Consider the following 20,774-nt stretch of genomic DNA (forward strand, 5'->3'; position numbering starts at 1 on the left):
ATGCTCCCATAGTTACTCACTAATTCATCTTTCACTGCAAATGTCATCCTGAATTTTGAAGATAACTGGCTAGTCTTAACCTCAGATAAGCAGTGATATGTCAGACAGACAGAGCGCTGTGTAGTCTGCTGGTGTCAGATTGATTTCACGGTTACGCTGGTGGTGTGTCTGCTCAGGTCCCATCAACACGAGGTCGGCCTCGCTCAGGCCTCGGTTCTCATGTCATATGACAATGGGGTGATTTCCTTACAAGCCTCTGAGTATCTCTCCTCTCTGACTCTCCCCTCCTCCTCTTTCAGACTCTGGAGGAAGGAGGAGACGGCCTGTCCGAATCGGCCAATCTCATGCTGCCCCTGCCGAGCACCAGTCAGGGAAACCTCTCCTCATTGGACATCGCCAATAACGAAGAGCTGCCCACCGACCCCAGCAACTCCTCTGACACACAGGAGGACAGTAAGTATCTGTGCGATCAGAGCCCAGCGGGGCCCAGCGGGGCCCAGCGGGGCCGCCGTCCGTCTGGAAACGGCTCACATTTTAATGATGGACTTCCTTAATTTAACGACGTCATTAAAAGTTCTTCTGTCTCCAGCACAGCTCCTCTCTGCATTAAATTAGTTTGAGTATATTTGACCTTTTTAAGCACATCAAAGAACCCCTTCGGGCTGATGATTCAGGCCTTCAGCTGCTTGCAGGGACGCAGAGAGGCTGTTTCAGAGGATTCTCTCCTGTTGGGGGATTATTTGACCCTCAGATCAGAGTATGAAATCAGACGTTTCTGCCGATATAATCCAAACCTTCTGGGTTTGTCAGCAGCAAACTGAGCTGCACTTGCTTATAACTCCTGATAACTGCACTTGGAAAAGAAGCACCTAGGTTTGTTTAGCAAATATAAGGAGGAAAAAATAAATCTGCTCAAGAGGCACTGTTGAAACTCTCACTCTATTTCTTATTTGTGATGTTTTATTCTTGAAAAGGGGGGTTTTGATAGCATATAACCGACCACTAGTTGTGATTTTAATTGCAGTTATCTAAGCAAAATGTTGTCTGGGGGAAGGGTACTTGTATTAAATTTGGGAAAGGGTACTCAAGCCAAACAAATATAGTGTCTATTACATGATTATAATTATTTCTTAGATAGAAAATCGGTTTTGGAAAAAACGGTTTTGGCAGGTAAGACCTCCTTAAAAAACGGAAATCGGTATCGGCCAAGAATTTTGCAATCGGTGCATCTCTAGTCTGTACCGGCAAACTAAATCTGGATCTGTGTTTTAAGTGAAGGCCGTTTCTGCACCAGTGTTACGGCACAGAACTGGGCCTCTGTTGGGGGATTATTTGACCGTCAGATTAGAGTATAAAATCAGACGTTTATACCGATATAATCCAAACCGTCTGGGTTCGTCAGCAGCAAACTGAGCTGCACTTGCTTATAACTCCTCATCAAAAAGAAACCATCCTTACTGATAGCGACATGTTGGCTACATGTAGTGGGAAACTGTGTCCTGAAGGGCAGACGTTAATGAGCTCTTCCTGTCTCACTTCTCTCTGCACAGCAAAGCTGCAGCTCTCTGTAGACTACGACTGCCCTCAGCTAAAAAGCTTCTATAGGTCCTCCAGCATTCATAAAGGTCCAAATTAGTCAAATCTACCGCTCAGCCCTCTAAATACGCACAAAATACGATAGTTAGGTTTACTTAGGCTTCTTTGAACCTTGTTGTAACGACGGAAATAAAAAACAAAGGTCCCCCTCTGTCCCTCGCTGCTTCACTGCAGCTCAGTGAGGAAATATAGACTCTCTGTTCCCTCTTTGATGAAAATGAATGAAAACAAATGGAAATTTGAGTTTTTTTGTGGCAAAAAAACAATGAAATGCCAGAAGGGAAGTCCTGCACATCCAACAGTCCACTGGAGAGGAAAACCTGGAAGGGTTTTAATTGTATTGGAGTCTTTAACGCTCTTCTTCTTCTTGTTCTTCTATCGAATGAACTGAATTCCAATTGGCTTGAATTGGACTTTATTATTTAAGTGCCTTGAGATGACATTTATTGTATTTGGCACTTTATGAATAAAAATGAAATTGAGTAGTAGGGGGTCGCCACAGCGAGTCGATGTTGCATCATGGATCTGGCACATTTTGCCCCAGATGCCCTTCCTGATGCAAATACACGCTACAAATACACCGGCTCATGCTCCCCAGCGGCTGGGCGCTCACACTCTCACCTGGGGAACAATTTAGAGACACCAATTAACCTAACATACATGTTTTCGGGCAGTGGGAGGAGCCTTCAACTAATGCAGTGCTTTAAAAGTGAGTTAAAGGTTTATATAAAACACAATTTATGTATTCATCAAACAGCTCAGCCTAAAACTACCAGATTAATAATTTTCTCTCAGCCCTCCAACAGACTGCCATTAAAAAAGTCTCATTAGATACTAAGATAATAATAAACAATCCCATAGTTTAACAGATATAAGTCAGCAGAGAAACAATCACTCTTCAGGCTCCAGACCAAGAAGACGACGTCGGGGTGGGGGGGGTTCGTCCCTTCAGTTTGATGCTTAGAGGAGGCGCTACATGATGCAGAAAGTGTGCCGTGGAAGCCGCTGTGTCTTGTTTACAGCTGACTGAGAACAGCAGAGGAGGCAGCAACTCTACCCTGGAGGGTTCCCCGCTGTGTTCACGGTCTCACCTGGGCAGAGGTGTCAGGGGGGAGCTGGCTGGGCAGCAAATGTTGCCTGCACCTGCCTTCTCCCCTGTTGAACCTGCCTGGAAAACCTCAGGAAAATCTTATTAATGAATATGGCACAATAGGCAAGGCTACGGCTGCTCAGGGAGGCGTCATGAGTCCATGCACCAAGTTTGTTATTGATACATCAATGCATCGCAGAGATACGGCCTAATGTCCCGTTTGCGCATCGGCGTAGAGTTTGATTGGCTTTTATGGAAAAACTGAAGCCTAATTAACAATTCCACACGATACATTTTGTGCGGCTTGGTCTGAATAGTCTATGTGCCAAGTCCAGTGTTAACAATCTGTATGACCTGAAATGCTTTTTGAAGGTTTTTGATAAAATTCAAAATGGCGGAAAATCTAGTCAGAAGCAAAATGATGTCATAGGATTCCTCATGATCCAAGGATTCAAACGATGCCTCATTTGTGAAATTGTATTAGTTAAAAAAGTTATGCAGTTGGATGCACTTCGTTGGTGGTGCTAGAGACTAAACTGTTGGGGCTTGAAAATTCTTGACTTTTACTTTGGCATGGTGCTGAATACGTGTGCCAAATTTCACAACTTTGTACCATAGCGTTCTAGGGGCTGTTGTAGACTTCAATTGCAGCAGAAACGGATCGATAATAATAATAATAGGAAAAGCTACTAACACATAAAAGCATTGTTTGACAAAGAGAAAAAGAAATCCCAACAAAGGTGACAACAACGCTAATGTCTTGTGTTTTCTTTTAAGCTTCAGGTGAGGTGGAATCGTTCTGTGCCGACCTCAGTGGGCGGCTCAACATCAACGCCGTGGTCCGCATGAGTGTCGACAAGCTGCACGACCTCCTCTTCTCTGCTGACACTCACTTCATCCAGCACCTCTTCTCCATGAGGCACTTCACTGGTAGGTTTGCTTCCACTCTTTGGGCGCGCACAGAGGATGCACGCTGGTGTAGCACGCCGGCGTAGCACGCTGGTGTAGCACGCCGATGTAGCACGTTGGTGTAGCACGTTGGTGTAGCACGCCGGTGTAGCACGTTGGTGTAGCACGTTGGCGTAGCACGCCGGTGTAGCACGCCGGTGTAGCACGTTGGTGTAGCACGTTGGTGTAGCACGCCGGTGTAGCACGCTGGCGTAGCACGTTGGTGTAGCACGCCGGTGTAGCACGTTGGTGTAGCACGCCGGCGTAGCACGCTGGCGTAGCACGCTGGCGTAGCACGCTGGCGTAGCACGTTGGTGTAGCACGCTGGTGTAGCACGCCGGTGTAGCACGTTGGCGTAGCACGCCGGTGTAGCACGCCGGTGTAGCACGTTGGTGTAGCACGTTGGTGTAGCACGCCGATGTAGCACGTTGGTGTAGCACGTTGGTGTAGCACGTTGGTGTAGCACGCCGGTGTAGCACGTTGGCGTAGCACGTTGGCGTAGCACGCCGGTGTAGCACGCCGGTGTAGCACGTTGGTGTAGCACGTTGGTGTAGCACGCCGGTGTAGCACGCTGGCGTAGCACGTTGGTGTAGCACGCCGGTGTAGCACGTTGGTGTAGCACGCCGGCGTAGCACGCTGGCGTAGCACGCTGGCGTAGCACGCTGGCGTAGCATGCTGGCGTAGCACGTTGGTGTAGCACGCCGGTGTAGCACGTTGGCGTAGCACGCCGGTGTAGCACGCCGGTGTAGCACGTTGGTGTAGCACGTTGGTGTAGCACGCCGGTGTAGCACGCTGGCGTAGCACGTTGGTGTAGCACGTTGGTGTAGCACGCCGGTGTAGCACGCCGGTGTAGCACGCTGGCGTAGCACGTTGGTGTAGCACACCGGTGTAGCACGTTGGTGTAGCACGCTGGCGTAGCACGTTGGTGTAGCACGCCGGTGTAGCACGCCGGTGTAGCACGCCGGTGTAGCACGTTGGTGTAGCACGTTGGTGTAGCACGCCGGTGTAGCACGCCGGTGTAGCACGCCGGTGTAGCACGCCGGTGTAGCACGCCGGCGTAGCATGCTGGCGTAGCACGTTGGTGTAGCACGCCGGTGTAGCACGCTGGCGTAGCACGTTGGTGTAGCACATTGGTGTAGCACGCCGGTGTAGCACGCTGGCATAGCACGTTGGTGTAGCACGCCGATGTAGCACGTTGGCGTAGCACGCCGGTGTAGCACGTTGGTGTAGCACGCCGGTGTAGCACGCCAGTGTAGCACGCCGTCGTTGAACCTGCGTAGAACCAGCGTTGAACCCGTGTTTCAGAGCTCTCTCTAAGGATGGCTCCTCTCACAGAGTTCACTGAAGCCGCCTCTGCAGAACTTGTATGAACTTGTTTCATCGGGTGAAGAGAAAAGGAGCGAGTTTTTCCTGTTGAGAGTGACGGTTGGATCGTTTTTTGTTTGCAGCTCACCGGCTGTTCAGGCTGCTTTACTCTGAAGTTCGATGTTGAATCATCGTTGCTCACTGAGTAAGAAAACCGGTCTGTCTGAGCCACTCGGTCCAGCCGAGTGGCACAGCCAACATGTTGTTCAGCTTTGGCTGACTGATTCTGCCCCGTCAGCAGCCCAGAGTATCTTAGTTTATTCCCCGTCTTTTCATGAAGGATTACATGTTTCTGCTCCCTTTTTCCCACCCTAAATCTCATTTAGTTCATAAATTCTCATACACGTGTTTCTCCTGGGTCCATGCAGCATTTGTCCTCTCTTAATGCCAGAGATGGGGACTCAAGTCATTGTGACTTGACTTGACAAAAAATAATAGACTTGAGACTCGACTCGGACTTGGAAGTTAAAGACTCGGCACTTGACTTGAGACACGATGACTTGAATGACTTGAGAGTTAAGCATCTAGCATAACTTCGAACTTTGTTCATCATTTGAAGATCCATTCTGACCAGTAAGTGCTCGTTAAATTAGCTAATATTATCCTGTTAGCCTAGTCGGTAGTTAGCTAACATTAGCTTGATATGATACGGGGTGGACAGGTTGGACACATTGGCCAATGATGTTTACTGACAGTTACTTATATCTTTGTGTTTTCACTTTATTAAGATCAGATTCTGCAGGTAAAATTATAATAATAAGGTGACTTGTCCAAGAAAAATTACGTGGGACTTACTTGAGACATGAAAGCTAAGACTTGGGACTTACTTGAGACTTGAAAGCTAAGACTTGGGACTTACTTGAGACTTGAAAGCTAAGACTTGGGACTTACTTGAGACTTGAAAGCTAAGACTTGGGACTTACTTGAGACTTGAAAGCTAAGATTTGGGACTTACTTGAGACTTGAGAGCTAAGACTTGGGACTTACTTGAGACTTGAAAGCTAAGACTTGGGACTTACTTGAGACTTGAAAGCTAAGACTTGGGACTTACTTGAGACTTGAGAGCTAAGACTTACTTGAGACTTGAAAGCTAAGACTTGAGACTGACTTGAGACATGAAAGCTAAGACTTGGGACTTACTTGAGACTTGAAAGCTAAAACTTGGGACTTACTTGAGACTTAAAAGCTAAAACTTGGGACTTACTTGAGACTTGAAAGCTAAGACTTGGGACTTACTTGAGACATGAAAGCTAAGACTTGGGACTTACTTGAGACTTGAAAGCTAAAACTTGGGACTTACTTGAGACTTAAAAGCTAAAACTTGGGACTTACTTGAGACATGAAAGCTAAGACTTGAGACTTACTTGAGACTTGCACATGTGTGACTTGGTCCCATCTCTGCTTAACGCACCCGTCTTCCTCGTGTCTTTCCTCTTCAGACCTGTCGGTGGGTGAATGGCAGCAGGACAGCAGCTGTGGGAACACCAGCCGTGTGCTGAGCTACACCATCGCCCTCAACAACCCCCTCGGCCCTAAGACCGCCCCTGTGGTGGAGACACAGGTCAGTCCTTTACAGACGGCCCTTTATCAGTTTCTGAAACACCATTTTATGCGTTTACCTCATTTATATGGGGCGCAGAGTCTCTGCGTGGGAACCACGTTAACGACTCTCTTCCTCTTGTCTTCCTGCCGGCAGACGCTGCATAAAAGCTGCTCCCGTGGCGAGTGCTACGTGGTGGACTCGGAGGTCATCACCTCAGGCATCCCCTACCAGGACTACTTCTACACCGTCCACAGATACTGCCTCACCTCCATCAACAAACACAAGAGCCGGCTCAGGTGGGTTTGTTGTCCCGTGCAGGGGTGACCTGCGTCACGGGTAATCGAGTTTTCTCTCGGTTATTCCATCCATTGATCCAGCAATCGGATAAGAGATGCTTCAACAATAATTACTAGGGCTGGGCAACGATTAAAAGCTTTAATCTAATTAATCACATGATTTCCCTGATTAATCACATTTGTACGCAGAATCCAAAAATGAATCCAAAAGTAGCGTATAGCTTTTAGCATTTAGCTTTATTTTAAATGTGCTGCCATATGAATGAAAGTGCCATAACATTTGATGTGCAAACACACTTTTAACATCAGCATCTTTCTGTAGTTTTTATGTAGAAGCCTCGCTCCACTGTCTGTTTCCTTGAATGACTTGCTGCTATCAGTTGTGTGTTTTGCCTCTGAGGAGTTACCGTTGGCCTCACAGTCTGCAGAGTTTAGGGAAACTAGAGGAGGAGCGTTGTTGCTTATTTCTTTATTAACGTACGTCGGATTGGGGGAGGGCTCTTCAGATGGGACCCCCACACAGTCGGTTGGTGTCAGATTAATGGAGAGCAGTGCACTGCGCGGGCTTCAAGTTACATTTTGGAATTTATTGTAAGTAAGATTAATGATGTTGATGCACAGCAGTGTGTTACATGATGAAATGAATCAAGACGCTTCATTTAAAAACCTTAAAAAGTCTTTTTATGACACCAAAGCGTGGTGACGTGAGTTGATGCTCGCTGTGACCCTAACCCGTAAAGGAAAAGCACGTCTGTTAGAAATGGGCTGATATCTGAGGGCATCAGGGAAAATGTAGGAGTTCCTGCAGCTCTGCTGCGTCATGAATCTACGAACACATCCGAGCTGACGTTGGCCTTTCTGATTGTGGGATTCCTCAGCTTCCTCCCAGCTCTGAACGCTGTGTTTGCTGAAGCGTGACACCTGTGGCACAGGTTCAAGCAGATTCCTCAGCTATTGGACTGTTTGTACTCCGATAACGCCGATAACAGCCCGGCTCTGGATTAGATAAGAGAGCCAGCACATGCGTTGAGCTAATGATTTCTGCTGAGTGGCTGCAAGCAGAGCGCAGAACTCTGCTTCAGCACCTCTTCACTCCTAATCTTTAAGGTTTTACTTCAGTGGGTTTGCGGTAAAGTAAAGGATGCAGATTGCAGTTGGCTGCTCGGTACAGTGGGACAGTAAAGCCTTACCTCTGCAGAGATGACACAGTGGCACTGAAAAGTAATAACAAATGTAGGTCAGCATCTCAGGATGAAAGACTGAGGCTGTTTGGCAGCAATGAACACTCACAGAAGAAGAAAGGGCATCTCAGGACTGTTGTGCAGTGTGGCCTCGACACATGATTTAAATGAGTAAGAGCTGTGACCGCGCAGCTAATTTAAGTGATTTCAGAGCATTCTGTGGAAGGGAAGTCCCCTAAAGGTCAAACCTGGAATGACTTTTCATATCTCTCCCATTGAAGGCGTCTTTGTTTCCACTCACAGACGCTTTAAACCAGTGATACTCACTGTTTTTTTTTCACAAGAGCCACACTGGCAGAGCAAAATCAAGGGAAGAGCCACTTTTACCACAACATACTAAAGTCCCCTTTTGCAAATATGCATTTCTACATATAAAACATCCCACAGAAAAAGAAACAACACAACCAATACATTTTCAATTCAGACCACATTTACCTTAATACTGGGATGAGCGGAAGCTGGCGTGCATGTGCTCGACTTTCTTCATGTTGTATTTGTAGTTTGTTGTTGTAATCATAGTGAGACATTCAGGATTAGCATGGTTTCTGTGCTGGTTTCTGTGCTGGTTTCTGTGCTGGTTTCTGTGCTGGTTTTTACCCTTTTTTCAATTAAAAACCGATCCATGGTGCCTGCATCTCGCGCTGGCTAAAAGAGCTAGCATGCTCTGCAGTCAATGTGATGGTGGTTTAAGCGGGCTGCGTTGCCAGGTTTAACAAAGCCCCCTTTAGGAAACACCATTAAGCCTTAATTAATACCTAATAAAAATACTTAATACGAAAAAAACACAAACTTAATAAAAATACTTAATACTACTAAAACGCTGTATGTTATTTGAAAGAATTTTATTGTTAGCATATTGTTATAAGCTACTATGCGAGTGCGAGCCGCCAATTAAAGCTGGAGGAGCCGCATAATGAGTATCTCTGGTTTAAAGTGTCTGACTTGTGGAATGATAGAAACTTTATCTCACAGACGTGATGTTAAAAACTCGGGTTCATCAGCTGCGTTCATCCTTTTCAAAGGAACATTCTGGAAACTGATTCTGGCTCCTGCCTGGTGAAAGGCAAAGCTTTTGCTAATATCAGATTCTTCTCTGTGCAGAGTTTCCTCGGACATCTGCTACAGGAAGCAGCCGTGGAGCCTGGTGAAGGCGCTGATTGAAAAGAACACATGGAGCGGCATCGAAGAGTACTACAGACACATGGGTGAGTCGGGTGGTGGCCTGCTCTGAAATGAGCCATTCAGCCTCGTTTTGCTTCCATAACTCTCCTAAAGAGTTAGAGAGAAGCCCAAACATAAACATCTTTGTTATGATTGTATGTGCATCGTGTTCTTCAACAGGTTGCATCCACCATCAAAGAGTTATTTAACGCTTCATTTGAGTTATTTTTGGAGACATTAAAGGGAACAGTACTTTCTCCTCAGAGTGAAACTCTAAATCAAACCATTTTTACTTTTATTTGAGGTCATTTTCCTGCATCTCAGCTCCAAAATGTAGGAATTTTAACACTTTTTATCCTCATTTCAAGCTCCATAATGTCTGGGACAGGTGGCCTCCAGGTGTAAATGTTTGTGGGTTTCTGAGTAGCTAACAGAATTTTTGGGGTCGCCGTGCCACCCAGAGACAAACCGCCATGCGCGCTCACGCTGCAGGATTTCCTGTGTTTACTAACTTATTTCAGCTTCTCCTCAGATAAAAACCTGACCATAAGAGTTCTAATCGAGACTTTTCTGCACACAGAGAGCGAGGTGAGCAAGCTGGAGACGCTGCTGCAGACCGAAGTGTGCGTCGTAACCACGGGCGAGGTGGTGGGGGGCGACGCCGCCAAGACCCCGCCGGCCCTGCGCCGCAGGAAACGCACCTGCTCTCGACGGCAGGGCGAGAGGGAGAGGGACAAGGAGGGAGGCGGCGTGGGCCCCGGGGACCGAGGGGACCGAGGAGTCGGAGAGGATAGGGGCCGCAGGGAAACCAGTAAGTCAGCTGACGGCCTGTTGTTGCAGGTACTCCCTCTGAGCAAGGCTGCCATCTGGTGGCTCGAATTAAAGCTGCTGCCAAAATTAGCTGTTGTCCAAAAAGGTTCTGATGTCGGTTCAGAACCCGTTTTAAGATCAGAATAATATGACTCAAGTAAAAGTAAAAAGTCGTCATCCAAATAATAACTTGAGGAAGAGTAAAAAAGTGCTCGGTGAAAAAACTACTCAAGTACTGAGTAACTGTTGAGTAACGTCTGATTTATTTGTTAACACAAGCATTCAATCAGACAAACAAAAATACTAAATAATCATCTTTAGGCAAATTAGAATGAATTAAAATGAATTAAAATGAATGAATTAATTACTAAATAGCTTAAATTAAAATAATCCAGGTAAATTCAAGAACTTCAATAAAGAATAAGAGAGACTTAGGAAATGTTTAAAACATATGTAACCCATATGTAACCTAAAAAACAAACATTCACCTATCCATGGGGGAAAAAAACGAGTTTAGGAAACTTAGCGCTACATGTTTCCTCAAGTTAGATGTTGAGTTTCTGCTGAAATGTGCGTTTGTTTTGGTTGACACAGAAGACACATAATGTAGCTGCTGTTTCTCACTCTTTGTAAGGTAAACATGCTTTCAGTATGAGGCCTCGTCTGCGTCTTCATTTCCCACCGTTGGTTCTGACATTTTTCATCTGTTTCTTTGTTTGTTTGCTACGACTGCTAATGCTAAAGCTAACCCGTCCCGCCGCTGAGATTGAGTACGGTCACGTGACCAGCCTGCACGGCTGCGTCTGATTGGTGGAACACAGTCAGGTGGTAGAGCCTTTGGTGGAAGTCTCTCTCTCTGTCAGAATAAAACATTAAAATGAGGCGTACGCGGGGGGGTAAAAATAATGAGGCGTAGAATACCAAAGAGGTAAGAAGAAAAGTAACCAGCTCATTGTAGCCTAATGTAGCGGAGTAAGAGGACAGTTTCTGCTGCACACATCTACTCAAGGAAAAGTAAAAAGTATAGAGATTTAAAGCTACTCCTAGAAGTAGAATGTTTTCAAAAACTTACTCAAGTAAATGTAACTCGTTACTTCCCACCTCTGGATCTGAGGATGTTACGCTCACTCAACACTTTTGTCTTGTTTTGTTTGTAGACGTTTCGTTCATGAAGCTGGGGGAGCGCGCACGTGTCGGAGGACAGAGCGGCATCTCCACCATCCTCCTCATCGTCAGCTTCATGTGAGTGTGTGTGTGCTTGGAAAGCTCCGTGCATCCCTGTCCTCAGCTTCCCCTCCGGCTGTTCCTGCATGTTTTACTGCTCAGCGGTCACATGACCACTCTATATAGTTAGCGGCTGTGTTCGAAACCGCATACTACATACTTCCATTCTGCATACTGATCGATCAGACAGTATGCAGAGCGTTTACCCACAATGCATTTCGCTCCTGCCCGAGCTGAAATCAGCCGGCCTGAAGCTGATTTCTCTTAAGCTCTAAACTCTGTAAACTTTAGCAACATTTGAAACATTTTCAGGAGAGAAAGTAGTCGTTTAGATCCCCAACGTGTTGAAAACCTGACAAAATACCGGCTGTTTACAATTTTGTTCCCACGAATTCGGCGCGACTAAAGCTAGCCGCAGTGAGCAACGCACTTCCGGTTATTTTCACAAAAAAAAATACCCGTTGCCTTTTATCATAGGGAAAGCCATTACCATACAATTGGTACTTTTGTTTTGAAAACAGGAAGTGAACCTACCCTCGTTGTAGCTAGCTTGAAACTGCCGTTTTGACAGGAAATGACGATCGGCGACGTCACGTTACCTTGCATCTTGGGTAGTTTGAGTATGAGTAGTAACCTCATGATGCATACCCAACATTTAGGAGAATCTAGTATGCATCCGGGAACTTCTCGCTTACTCAAACTCACATACTAACTCAGAAAGTTAGCAGTAGGAGTAGTAGGAGAAGTATGCGGTTTGGAACACAGCCAGTGTCGTCGGCACATAAAAGCATGCGTGTGTGTCCCCCTCAGTGCTGCAGTACGTCCTGTATGAAATGACCCGATCAGATCCCCGGTGTTCTGCTGTATCTGTGATCCCTTTAGCTCTCTGCTGTCTTGGTTCTGTCCACCTCTGAATGTGCTCTCATTCAGACTTTCGGATGCATACTAACAGCCTCTCGGTGCCTCTCTTGCTATCTCTCTTTTCCCCTCCTTCCTGCAATACTTCTTGTGCGTAGGATCTGTATCAGGTTCGTATGAGAGGCTTTGATTTTTGCACCACTGGCTGCATAAATGTGACGGATCAACACGTTCTGCTGGGAAAAATCCACCATTTACATTAGTTTAGGCGCCTCGGTGCTCACTAACATCGGCTGGTTTTCATCTGCCTCAGAGACGCAGAGGGGAATGTTTCCCAGAGAGCTCGGTGCACGGCGAGTTAAGGAAGCGCTGCAAAAACTCACAAACGTAACCATGGAAACAGACGGCACAAAGCAGACCGGCGGCAGGTAGCTTCGACTCGCTGCTCCGAACTGTGAGCAAAGGTTTTAGAGTCTTTCGGGTCTTTTTGCTGATGAAGCAGTTTGTGAACCTTGTTGGACGGGTCACAGAACCCAAACAGAAAGGCACCAGCCGGGATTCAAACCAGGAACCCTCCTGCTGTGCTAACCAGCTGTAGCGTCAAGGTTCAGGAGGAAGCATCCTAACTGAGAACTGAGCTGAAAGTGTGTGAGCAGCAGCCACGAGAGGAACCGTCTCTGAAACCCAAAAGAAAGGAGCTCCGGTGCTTCCTTTGTTCTCCACATTTATCCAGTGAGAAGGATGTTCTTCACTTTCAGTAACTACCAGCCATAATCATTAAATACTGTTTCCCAACACGTGTTATTTGGCCTCTGAGGTGACAGGATAGGGTTCGACGTATCTAAAGCACCCTCATCTGGAACAGATGACCAGTGGCGAACCTCAGGGATCCATACTGGGACCACTTCTTCCACTGGGATCCATGTTTAAAAAAACTATGATATTTCCTCCCACTTTTCTACAAACGATGGTCAGATCCTTCAGATGGTAAGTTGAACTAAGGCCCGTGGAGCTAAGGCCCGTGGAGCTAAGGCCCGTGGAGCTAAGGCCCGTGGAGCTAAGGCCCGTGGAGCTAAGGCCCCCGTGGAGCTAAGGCCCCCGTGGAGCTAAGGCCCCCGTGGAGCTAAGGCCCCCGTGGAGCTAAGGCCCGTGGAGCTAAGGCCCATGGAGCTAAGGCCCGTGGAGCTAAGGCCCATGGAGCTAAGGCCCGTGGAGCTAAGGCCCCCGTGGAGCTAAGGCCCGCGGAGCTAAGGCCCGCGGAGCTACGGCCCCCGTAGAGCTACGGCCCGTGGAGCTAAGGCCCCCGTAGAGCTAAGGCACCCGTAGAGCTAAGGCCCCCGTGGAGCTAAGGCCCCCGTGGAGCTAAGGCCCCCGGAGCTAAGGCCCCCGGAGCTAAGGCCCGTGGAGCTAAGGCCCCCGGAGCTAAGGCCCGTGGAGCTAAGGCCCCCGTGGAGCTAAGGCCCGTGGAGCTAAGGCCCCCGTAGAGCTACGGCCCGTGGAGCTAAGGCCCCCGTAGTGCTAAGGCCCCCGTAGAGCTAAGGCCCGTGGAGCTAAGGCCCGTGGAGCTAAGGCCCGTGGAGCTAAGGCCCGTGGAGCTACGGCCCCCGTAGAGCTACGGCCCCCGTAGAGCTACGGCCCGTGGAGCTAAGGCCCGTGGAGCTAAGGCCCGTGGAGCTACGGCATCCTACATGACCGTCTTTAAATCTCATCTTTTAGCTCGGTTTGAACCCTTTTAACTGTTTAAATGTGTTCTGATTGGGTTTAATGATGCTTGTTGGGCACTTTTTGTGGTTTTTGAAGGAAAGGTGCAGACCTACATGACATCACGGGGTCAAACGTCTCCTTCGTCCCGTCCTGACTGAACGCCAGCGAGCGAGCGATTGATAAAAAGTGATCAGAATGCTACTTTTAAATCAGCCTGTCCTGACATGCCGCGAGCGATGTCGCCGACCCCTTAAAAAAATCGGCTGCGCTGTCTCTATCTGGACGACATTTCGCGGCGGCGGCGTCCCGCCCCTAAACACTTCTTATTGGTTGAAATGAACACGCTGCTTCCTGTTGACAAGCTAGTTAGCAACAGGTTAGCATGACTCAGGGAATAATGGACGAGGAGAAGCTGATCTGCACCGTGGAACAGCACCCGATGGTTTTCCAACGAGGTCAAAGAAAAGAGGACAGGAGGTCTTCTCGACACCCGGCCTGCTCGTCGGTGTTGGTGAAAGACTGCCTGTGGTCTGAATCTGTTGAGTTTTTGCAGGTTTTCTGAGCCGCAGTGCGTTCAGCTCTCTGGGCGGAGCCAGAAACGTGTAGTTGTAACCCCGATGGTGGATTGTTCCCGTTACACAGTCACACTTAAAGCTTTCTCTGTTCAGCTCTTTGCGTTCTGTCGTGTGACGCCTCTTCTCTCCGTCTCCACCCGTCAGTCTGGTGGTGCTCGTGGCCCTCAACATGCTGCTGTTCTACAAGCTGTACGCTCTGGAAAGGGCAGCTCACACCCTGGAGAAGTGGCACTCCTACTCCGTCGCCGACAGGTAAACACGCCGCGGGGTCCCCGGGGAGGGCGGGCCGACAGGCCCCTGTGGGAACTGAGCTCTGACGAAGGCCAAGGCTGTGTTCGAAACCGCATACTACATACTTCCATACTGCATACTGCATACTACATACTGGATACTACATACTGGATACTACATACTGCATACTACATACTTCCATACTACATACTGCATACTACATACTTCCATACTACATACTGCATACTACATACTTCCATACTGCATACTACATACTTCCATACTGCATACTGCATACTACATACTACATACTTCCATACTGCATACTGCATACTACATACTTCCATACTGCATACTACATACTTCCATACTACATACTACATACTTCCATACTGCATACTGGATACTACATACTACATACTTCCATACTGCATAATGCATACTGAATACTACATACTACATATTGCATACTACATACTACATACTGCATACTGCATACTACATACTACATACTTCCATACTACATACTACATACTTCCATACTGCATACTGGATACTACATACTACATACTTCCATACTGCATAATGCATACTGAATACTACATACTACATATTGCATACTACATACTGCATACTGCATACTACATACTGCATACTGCATACTGCATACTACATACTTCCATACTGCATACTACATACTTCCATACTGCATACTACATACTGCATACTACATACTACATACTCATCGATCAGACAGTATGCAGAGCGTTTACCCACAATGCATTTTGCTCCTGCCCGAGCCGAAATCAGCCGGCCTGAAGCTGATTTCTCTTAAGCTCTAAACTCTGTAAACTTTAGCAACATTTGAAACATTTTCAGGTGAGAAAGTAGTCGTTTAGATCCCCAACGTGTTGAAAACCTGACAAAATACCGGCTGTTTACAATTTTGTTCCCACGAATTCGGCGCTACTAAAGCTAGCCGCAGTGAGCAACGCACTTCCGGTTATTTTCACAAAATAAAATACCCGTTGCCTTTTATCATAGGGAAAACCATTACCATACAATTGGTGCTTTTGTTTTGAAAACAGTAAGTGAACCTACCCTCGTTGTAGCTAGCTTGAAACTGCCGTTTTGACAGGAAATGATGATCGGTGACGTCACGTTACGTTGCATCTTGGGTAGTTTGAGTATGAGTAGCAACCTCATGATGAATACTCAACATTTCGGAGAATCTAGTATGCATCCGGGAACTTCTCGCTTACTCAAACTCACATACTAACTCAAAAAGTTAGTAGGAGCAGTAGGAGAAGTATGCGGTTTGGAACACAGCCCATTTGTTTCTCTTCTTCATCTTCTTCTTCTTCTTGTTCTCTGCAGCCCTTTGCCGCAGACGGCAGGTGAGTGGGCCCAGGTGCTGCACCTGCAGCGGCAGTTCCACCAGGCGCAGCTCAGTAAGTGGCAGCAGATCCTGCAGTCCTCCGTCTCCCTCCTGGACCAGGTGTGTGTTCTGCTGTTCGCTCCACACTTCACACCCTGCATAGCGTCACTGCTTTATGTAACCCTGACTGCCCCCCCCCCCCACCCGTCCGTGTTGTCCCCCCAGATGAAGCAGTCCTTGGAGAAGCTCCACCGGAACATCGTGGTCCCAGATTTGCAGCAGGATCCCTCAGACGACACCCTGGCAGAGTCCCTGACTGAAGCCTGATCCTCGGGGCCTCTGGGCCCCCCCCAACTCACCTCTGGATACACCCTGGTGGTCAGCTAGACCAGAACCCGGGGGCTCAGGACGCTCTTCCTCACTAACCAATCAAACACCAGTCCTGAGTGGGTCACGCCGGGGGAACTACGTTACCCACAACCCTCCTCTCCTGACTGACTTGAAACGGCGTCGGACACCTTCAGCTTCAACCGGCTGGAACTCTCAGACTGGAAGCTTTCAGGACCTCAGCAATAATCGCACTGCAGCAGGGAAACGGGCCACTGGTGGGCCCCCCGCTCCAGAACCGGTCCTGCTCCAGAACCGGTCCTGCTCCAGAACCGGTCCGGCTCCAGAACCGGTCCTGCTCCAGAACCGGTCCGGCTCCAGAACCGGTCCTGCTCCAGAACCGGTCCGGCTTCAGAACCGCTCCAGCTCCAGAACAGGTCCGGCTCCAGAACCGCTCCAGCTCCAGAACCGGTCCGGCTCCAGAACCGCTCCAGCTCCAGAACCGGTCCGGCTTGAGAACCGGTCCGGCTTCAGAACCACTCTGGCTCAGTTTCACTGGGCCCGCGGCGAGGACCCTCCGTTTAAACGCTCCCGGCCCGGACCACCGGACCGCCACAGTATTTATTTCTACTCTCGATCCACAAGTCCCGTCCTGCTCCGAGGAAGTCATGTGATGGCTGTTTTCGTGCTCCGATTGGCTGTCGCGTTTTGGACCAATAGGAGCTCGACGAGGACGATCAGCGGTCGCCGCAATAATTGAAGATGGCGACTCTAGTACTTTTTGAATGTTTCAAGCAAAGTAGTTAATATTAATGAGAATAATAATATTTCAAAGTGTGTGTGTGTGTGTGTGTGTGTGTGTGTGTGTGTGTGTGTGTTCTTGCACTGACTGTTGAGTGAGGACCGAGGAAAGTTTTTAACCAACAAAGTGAGGACATTTTGGTCGGTCCTCACTTTGTTTCCCTTCTAGATGACCTCCTTAGGTTATATAGATGCTATCCTCTAATTTGTATATTTATATTTAAATAAGTGTAAATTTTTTCACTCCTAAAGTTTAACACAGATTAAAATCTGTTTCTGAATCAAAATCTGAAGCAGTGTATTGGGTCACTACGCCACCGAGTGTCTGAAATGACACTTTGTTTGTTTCTAAGTGAACTAGAATTACTGGTCCTCACTTTGTGGGTAGTTATACACGGTCCTTACTCAGCTATTAGTGCGAGAGTGAGTGAGTGTGTGTGTGTGTGTGTGTTCTTGCGCTGACTGTTGAGTGAGGACCGAGTCAAGTTTTTAACAGAGTGAGGACACTTTTACATAGTGAGGACATTTTGGCCGGTCCTCACTTTGTTTGTCCTTTGGTTATATAGATGCTACATGAACACTATGAAATGATGATAGACTTTATCACAATTCTTCCAGATAAAGTTTATTTCAATTCATTTTACCAAAAAAAAAAATACCAGTAAAAAAAATTTGTCCACTAAAAAAAAAAAAAAAATCAACTATATGTCCAGTCCTCACTCTTGAAGTTAAAATCTTTTTCTGAATCTTTTGTGCTTCTGAAGCAGTGTATTGGATCACTACGCCACCTAGTGTCTGGAATGACACTTTGTTTCTAAGTGAACTAGAAATACTGGTCATCACTTTGTGGGTGGTTTTACTCGGTCCTTACTCAGCACTAAGTGTGAGAATGTGAGTGTGTGTGTGTGCATCATCACTGTTACGTTTTCACATCAGTGTTTTTTTTGTTGATCTCTCGTTCACCTTCGTATCAACCCCCCCCCCCACAGTTCAGGGTTCGCTGAGTCGGACTCGGAACAGAAGGACCAAGCAGAACTCAGCAGAACCGGAGGAACAAAAAGGGAAGCCATCGTGCAGTATTGTTTTGTTTTTTTACTTTCCATCGATCTGACTCTGTCTCCATGATGTAAAAACACTCGCCATCATCTCACCGCTCCCCTCCCCCCGTCTCATCCCGTTGGCTGCGTTTGTTTTCCCCTCCCGAGCGTTGCGGCTGCAGAAGCATGCGGGCCCTGCTGTGCATGGCCGGCCATGGAAAACTAAAGGGTTTCATATTTATTTCGGGAGGGGGGGGGAGGCATGGGGAGCAGAGATGAGAATGTACTGTAAAAATTGTGATTGTACAACCACAACATGGAGAGAATGAAAAGTTTAAAACGTGCAACAACTCCTCTTTGAGTCTGTTTGTTTGTCCTGAAGTTTGTGGCCAAAATATTCAACATGCATGTTTTTAGGTGGAAAAGATGATAAACGTGTTCCAACATGGATCTAAACCCAGAATCTGAGGTTAAAAACAGAGTTTGTTCAGTTCTGAACAGCTTTAAAGTGAATATCTACAGCTATTTCCATGGAAACGTGTTCCAACATGGATCTAAACCCAGAATCTGAGTCAGAAGCAGAGTTAGTTCAGTTCTGAGCAGCTTTAAAGTGAATATCTGCAGATGTTTCCATGGTAACAGCCGCAGAGATTCACTGAAACATGTTGCAACATGAACATAAACCCAGAATCTGAGGCAGAACCAGAGTTAGTTCAGTTCTGAGCAGCTTTAAAGTGAATATCTGCAGATGTTTCCATGGTAACAGCTGCAGAGATTCACTGAAACATGTTGCAACATGAACATAAACCCAGAATCTGAGTCAGAACCAGAGTTAGTTCAGCTCTGAGCAGCTTTAAAGGGAATATCTGCAGATGTTTCCATGGTAACAGCTGCAGAGATTCACTGAAACATGTTCCAACATGAACATAAACCCAGAATCTGAGGCAGAACCAGAGTTAGTTCAGCTCTGAGCAGCTTTAAAGTGAATATCTGCAGATGTTTCCATGGTAACAGCTGCAGAGATTCACTGAAACATGTTCCAACATGAACATAAACCCAGAATCTGAGGCAGAACCAGAGTTAGTTCAGCTCTGAGCAGCTTTAAAGTGAATATCTGCAGATGTTTCCATGGTAACAGCTGCAGAGATTCACTGAAACATGTTCCAACATGAACATAAACCCAGAATCTGAGGCAGAACCAGAGTTAGTTCAGTTCTGAGCAGCTTTAAAGTGAATATCTGCTCTGAGCTCCTTCTGTGTGGACACAACTCTGGTTCATCCCTTGAGTTAGGAGCCTTTTTCCTGCCTGAAGGGTTCATAGGTCAGAGTTAAGTGGCTTAATGAAGAAAAACACATCAGGTACAAGGACTGAAGAGGAGAAGTTCAGTTTTCTTGGTTTATTTAAAAGAAGTATTCAGCTGATCTCGCCCACTTTAGCTTTTCATGATACAGTTTTTCATGCTGCTCTGCTCATTTCAAAGTGTGAACAACAGTTTAATCAGAGAAGAAACGCTGCTGAGCTTCCAAATCTTTTACAAACAGCCCGAATCTCAAAGGAGAAGTTAAAAGAAAATCCAAAATAAGCAGAAAAATCATCCAAATGGAGCCTGGTGTGTGAGACAACAAGCTGAGGATTTAATGAGATGTTTGTGATGGTGTGACGGCGTCCTCGTTAAGGGCCGGGGACAACAAAGAGGTGAGGAACTCCAGAGTTTTGGTGAGTTTTCTTTAATCTGCACGGCTACAGGTGAAGAGGAAACGGTTTTAACTTGTTCCTGAAAGAAAAACACGAGCCTCATTTCACCAGGAAAAGAGACGACGAGCGGATTTTAATCCTTTTTATTGGTGTGTTTGTGATGTAAAAGTCACAGGGCGCTCACAAAGCATGCAGTTATTCTGGTAACGGGCTGTAAACTCCTTTAAAGGGACAGTTCGCCTCTTTTGACTTGGAAGCTGTATAACATCCCACATTAGGCAAGGCAATTTTATTTATAGAGCACAATTCATACACAAGGTAATTCAAAGTGCTTTACAGCTACATAAAATCACAAGAAGGCAATAAAATCATTAAAAAGAAATAAAAAATAAAAAACCCATTAAAAATAATCATTAATTAATCAATTTAAAAGTGAAGAGTGCAGATAAAACACTTCCAGGTGTCATATGCACAGCTAAACAGAACTGTTTTCAGCCTGGATTTAAACATCAGAGTTGAGGCCTGCACATCTTCTGGAAGACTGTTCCAGATTTTAGGAGCATATTAGCAACATCACTCGACCAACTGCGTTCAAAAGAGCAATACATTTCTTTTATCTTATTCGATTTTGTTGTATTTTATTGCTTTCACTGTTCTTTTATTGTTTTTTTTTTATCATTTTTTTTAATTTTATTTGTTTTTACTTATTCTTCACTTTATTTCTTACCTGCTGTAAAGCACTTTGGTACATCGTAATGATTGTTTGGAAAGGGCTGCAGAAATAAAATACATTTACATTTGCATCTCAAAACCGTTCTCCAGGAAAAAGTCAGACCTCACAATCTCTTGGCCCTATTTTCTCTCCCTTCGTATCACTGCCTGCTGTGTAGACC

The 20,774-nt window shown here is 46.5% G+C and overlaps 1 protein-coding gene across 3 annotated transcripts in view; it reads left to right on the forward strand.

The window, feature by feature from the left end:
* gramd1a (GRAM domain containing 1A) overlaps positions 1–18,535 on the forward strand; it is a 58,253-nt gene extending 39,718 nt beyond the window's left edge. For all 3 annotated transcript variants that reach the window (XM_075466342.1, XM_075466343.1, XM_075466344.1), the window contains 10 exons: positions 300–453; positions 3,464–3,616; positions 6,439–6,560; positions 6,696–6,838; positions 9,181–9,284; positions 9,821–10,051; positions 11,208–11,292; positions 14,556–14,663; positions 16,020–16,140; positions 16,246–18,535. In XM_075466342.1, coding sequence (XP_075322457.1) covers positions 300–453; positions 3,464–3,616; positions 6,439–6,560; positions 6,696–6,838; positions 9,181–9,284; positions 9,821–10,051; positions 11,208–11,292; positions 14,556–14,663; positions 16,020–16,140; positions 16,246–16,347 — 1,323 coding nt within the window. In that variant the 3' untranslated portion in view covers positions 16,348–18,535. The remainder of the gene's footprint in view (positions 1–299; positions 454–3,463; positions 3,617–6,438; positions 6,561–6,695; positions 6,839–9,180; positions 9,285–9,820; positions 10,052–11,207; positions 11,293–14,555; positions 14,664–16,019; positions 16,141–16,245) is intronic.
* Positions 18,536–20,774: the final 2,239 nt, after the last annotated feature.

The sequence above is a fragment of the Odontesthes bonariensis genome, chromosome 5 (genome assembly GCF_027942865.1).
Source record: "Odontesthes bonariensis isolate fOdoBon6 chromosome 5, fOdoBon6.hap1, whole genome shotgun sequence".
In the NCBI taxonomy this organism is placed as follows: Eukaryota; Metazoa; Chordata; class Actinopteri; order Atheriniformes; family Atherinopsidae; genus Odontesthes; species Odontesthes bonariensis.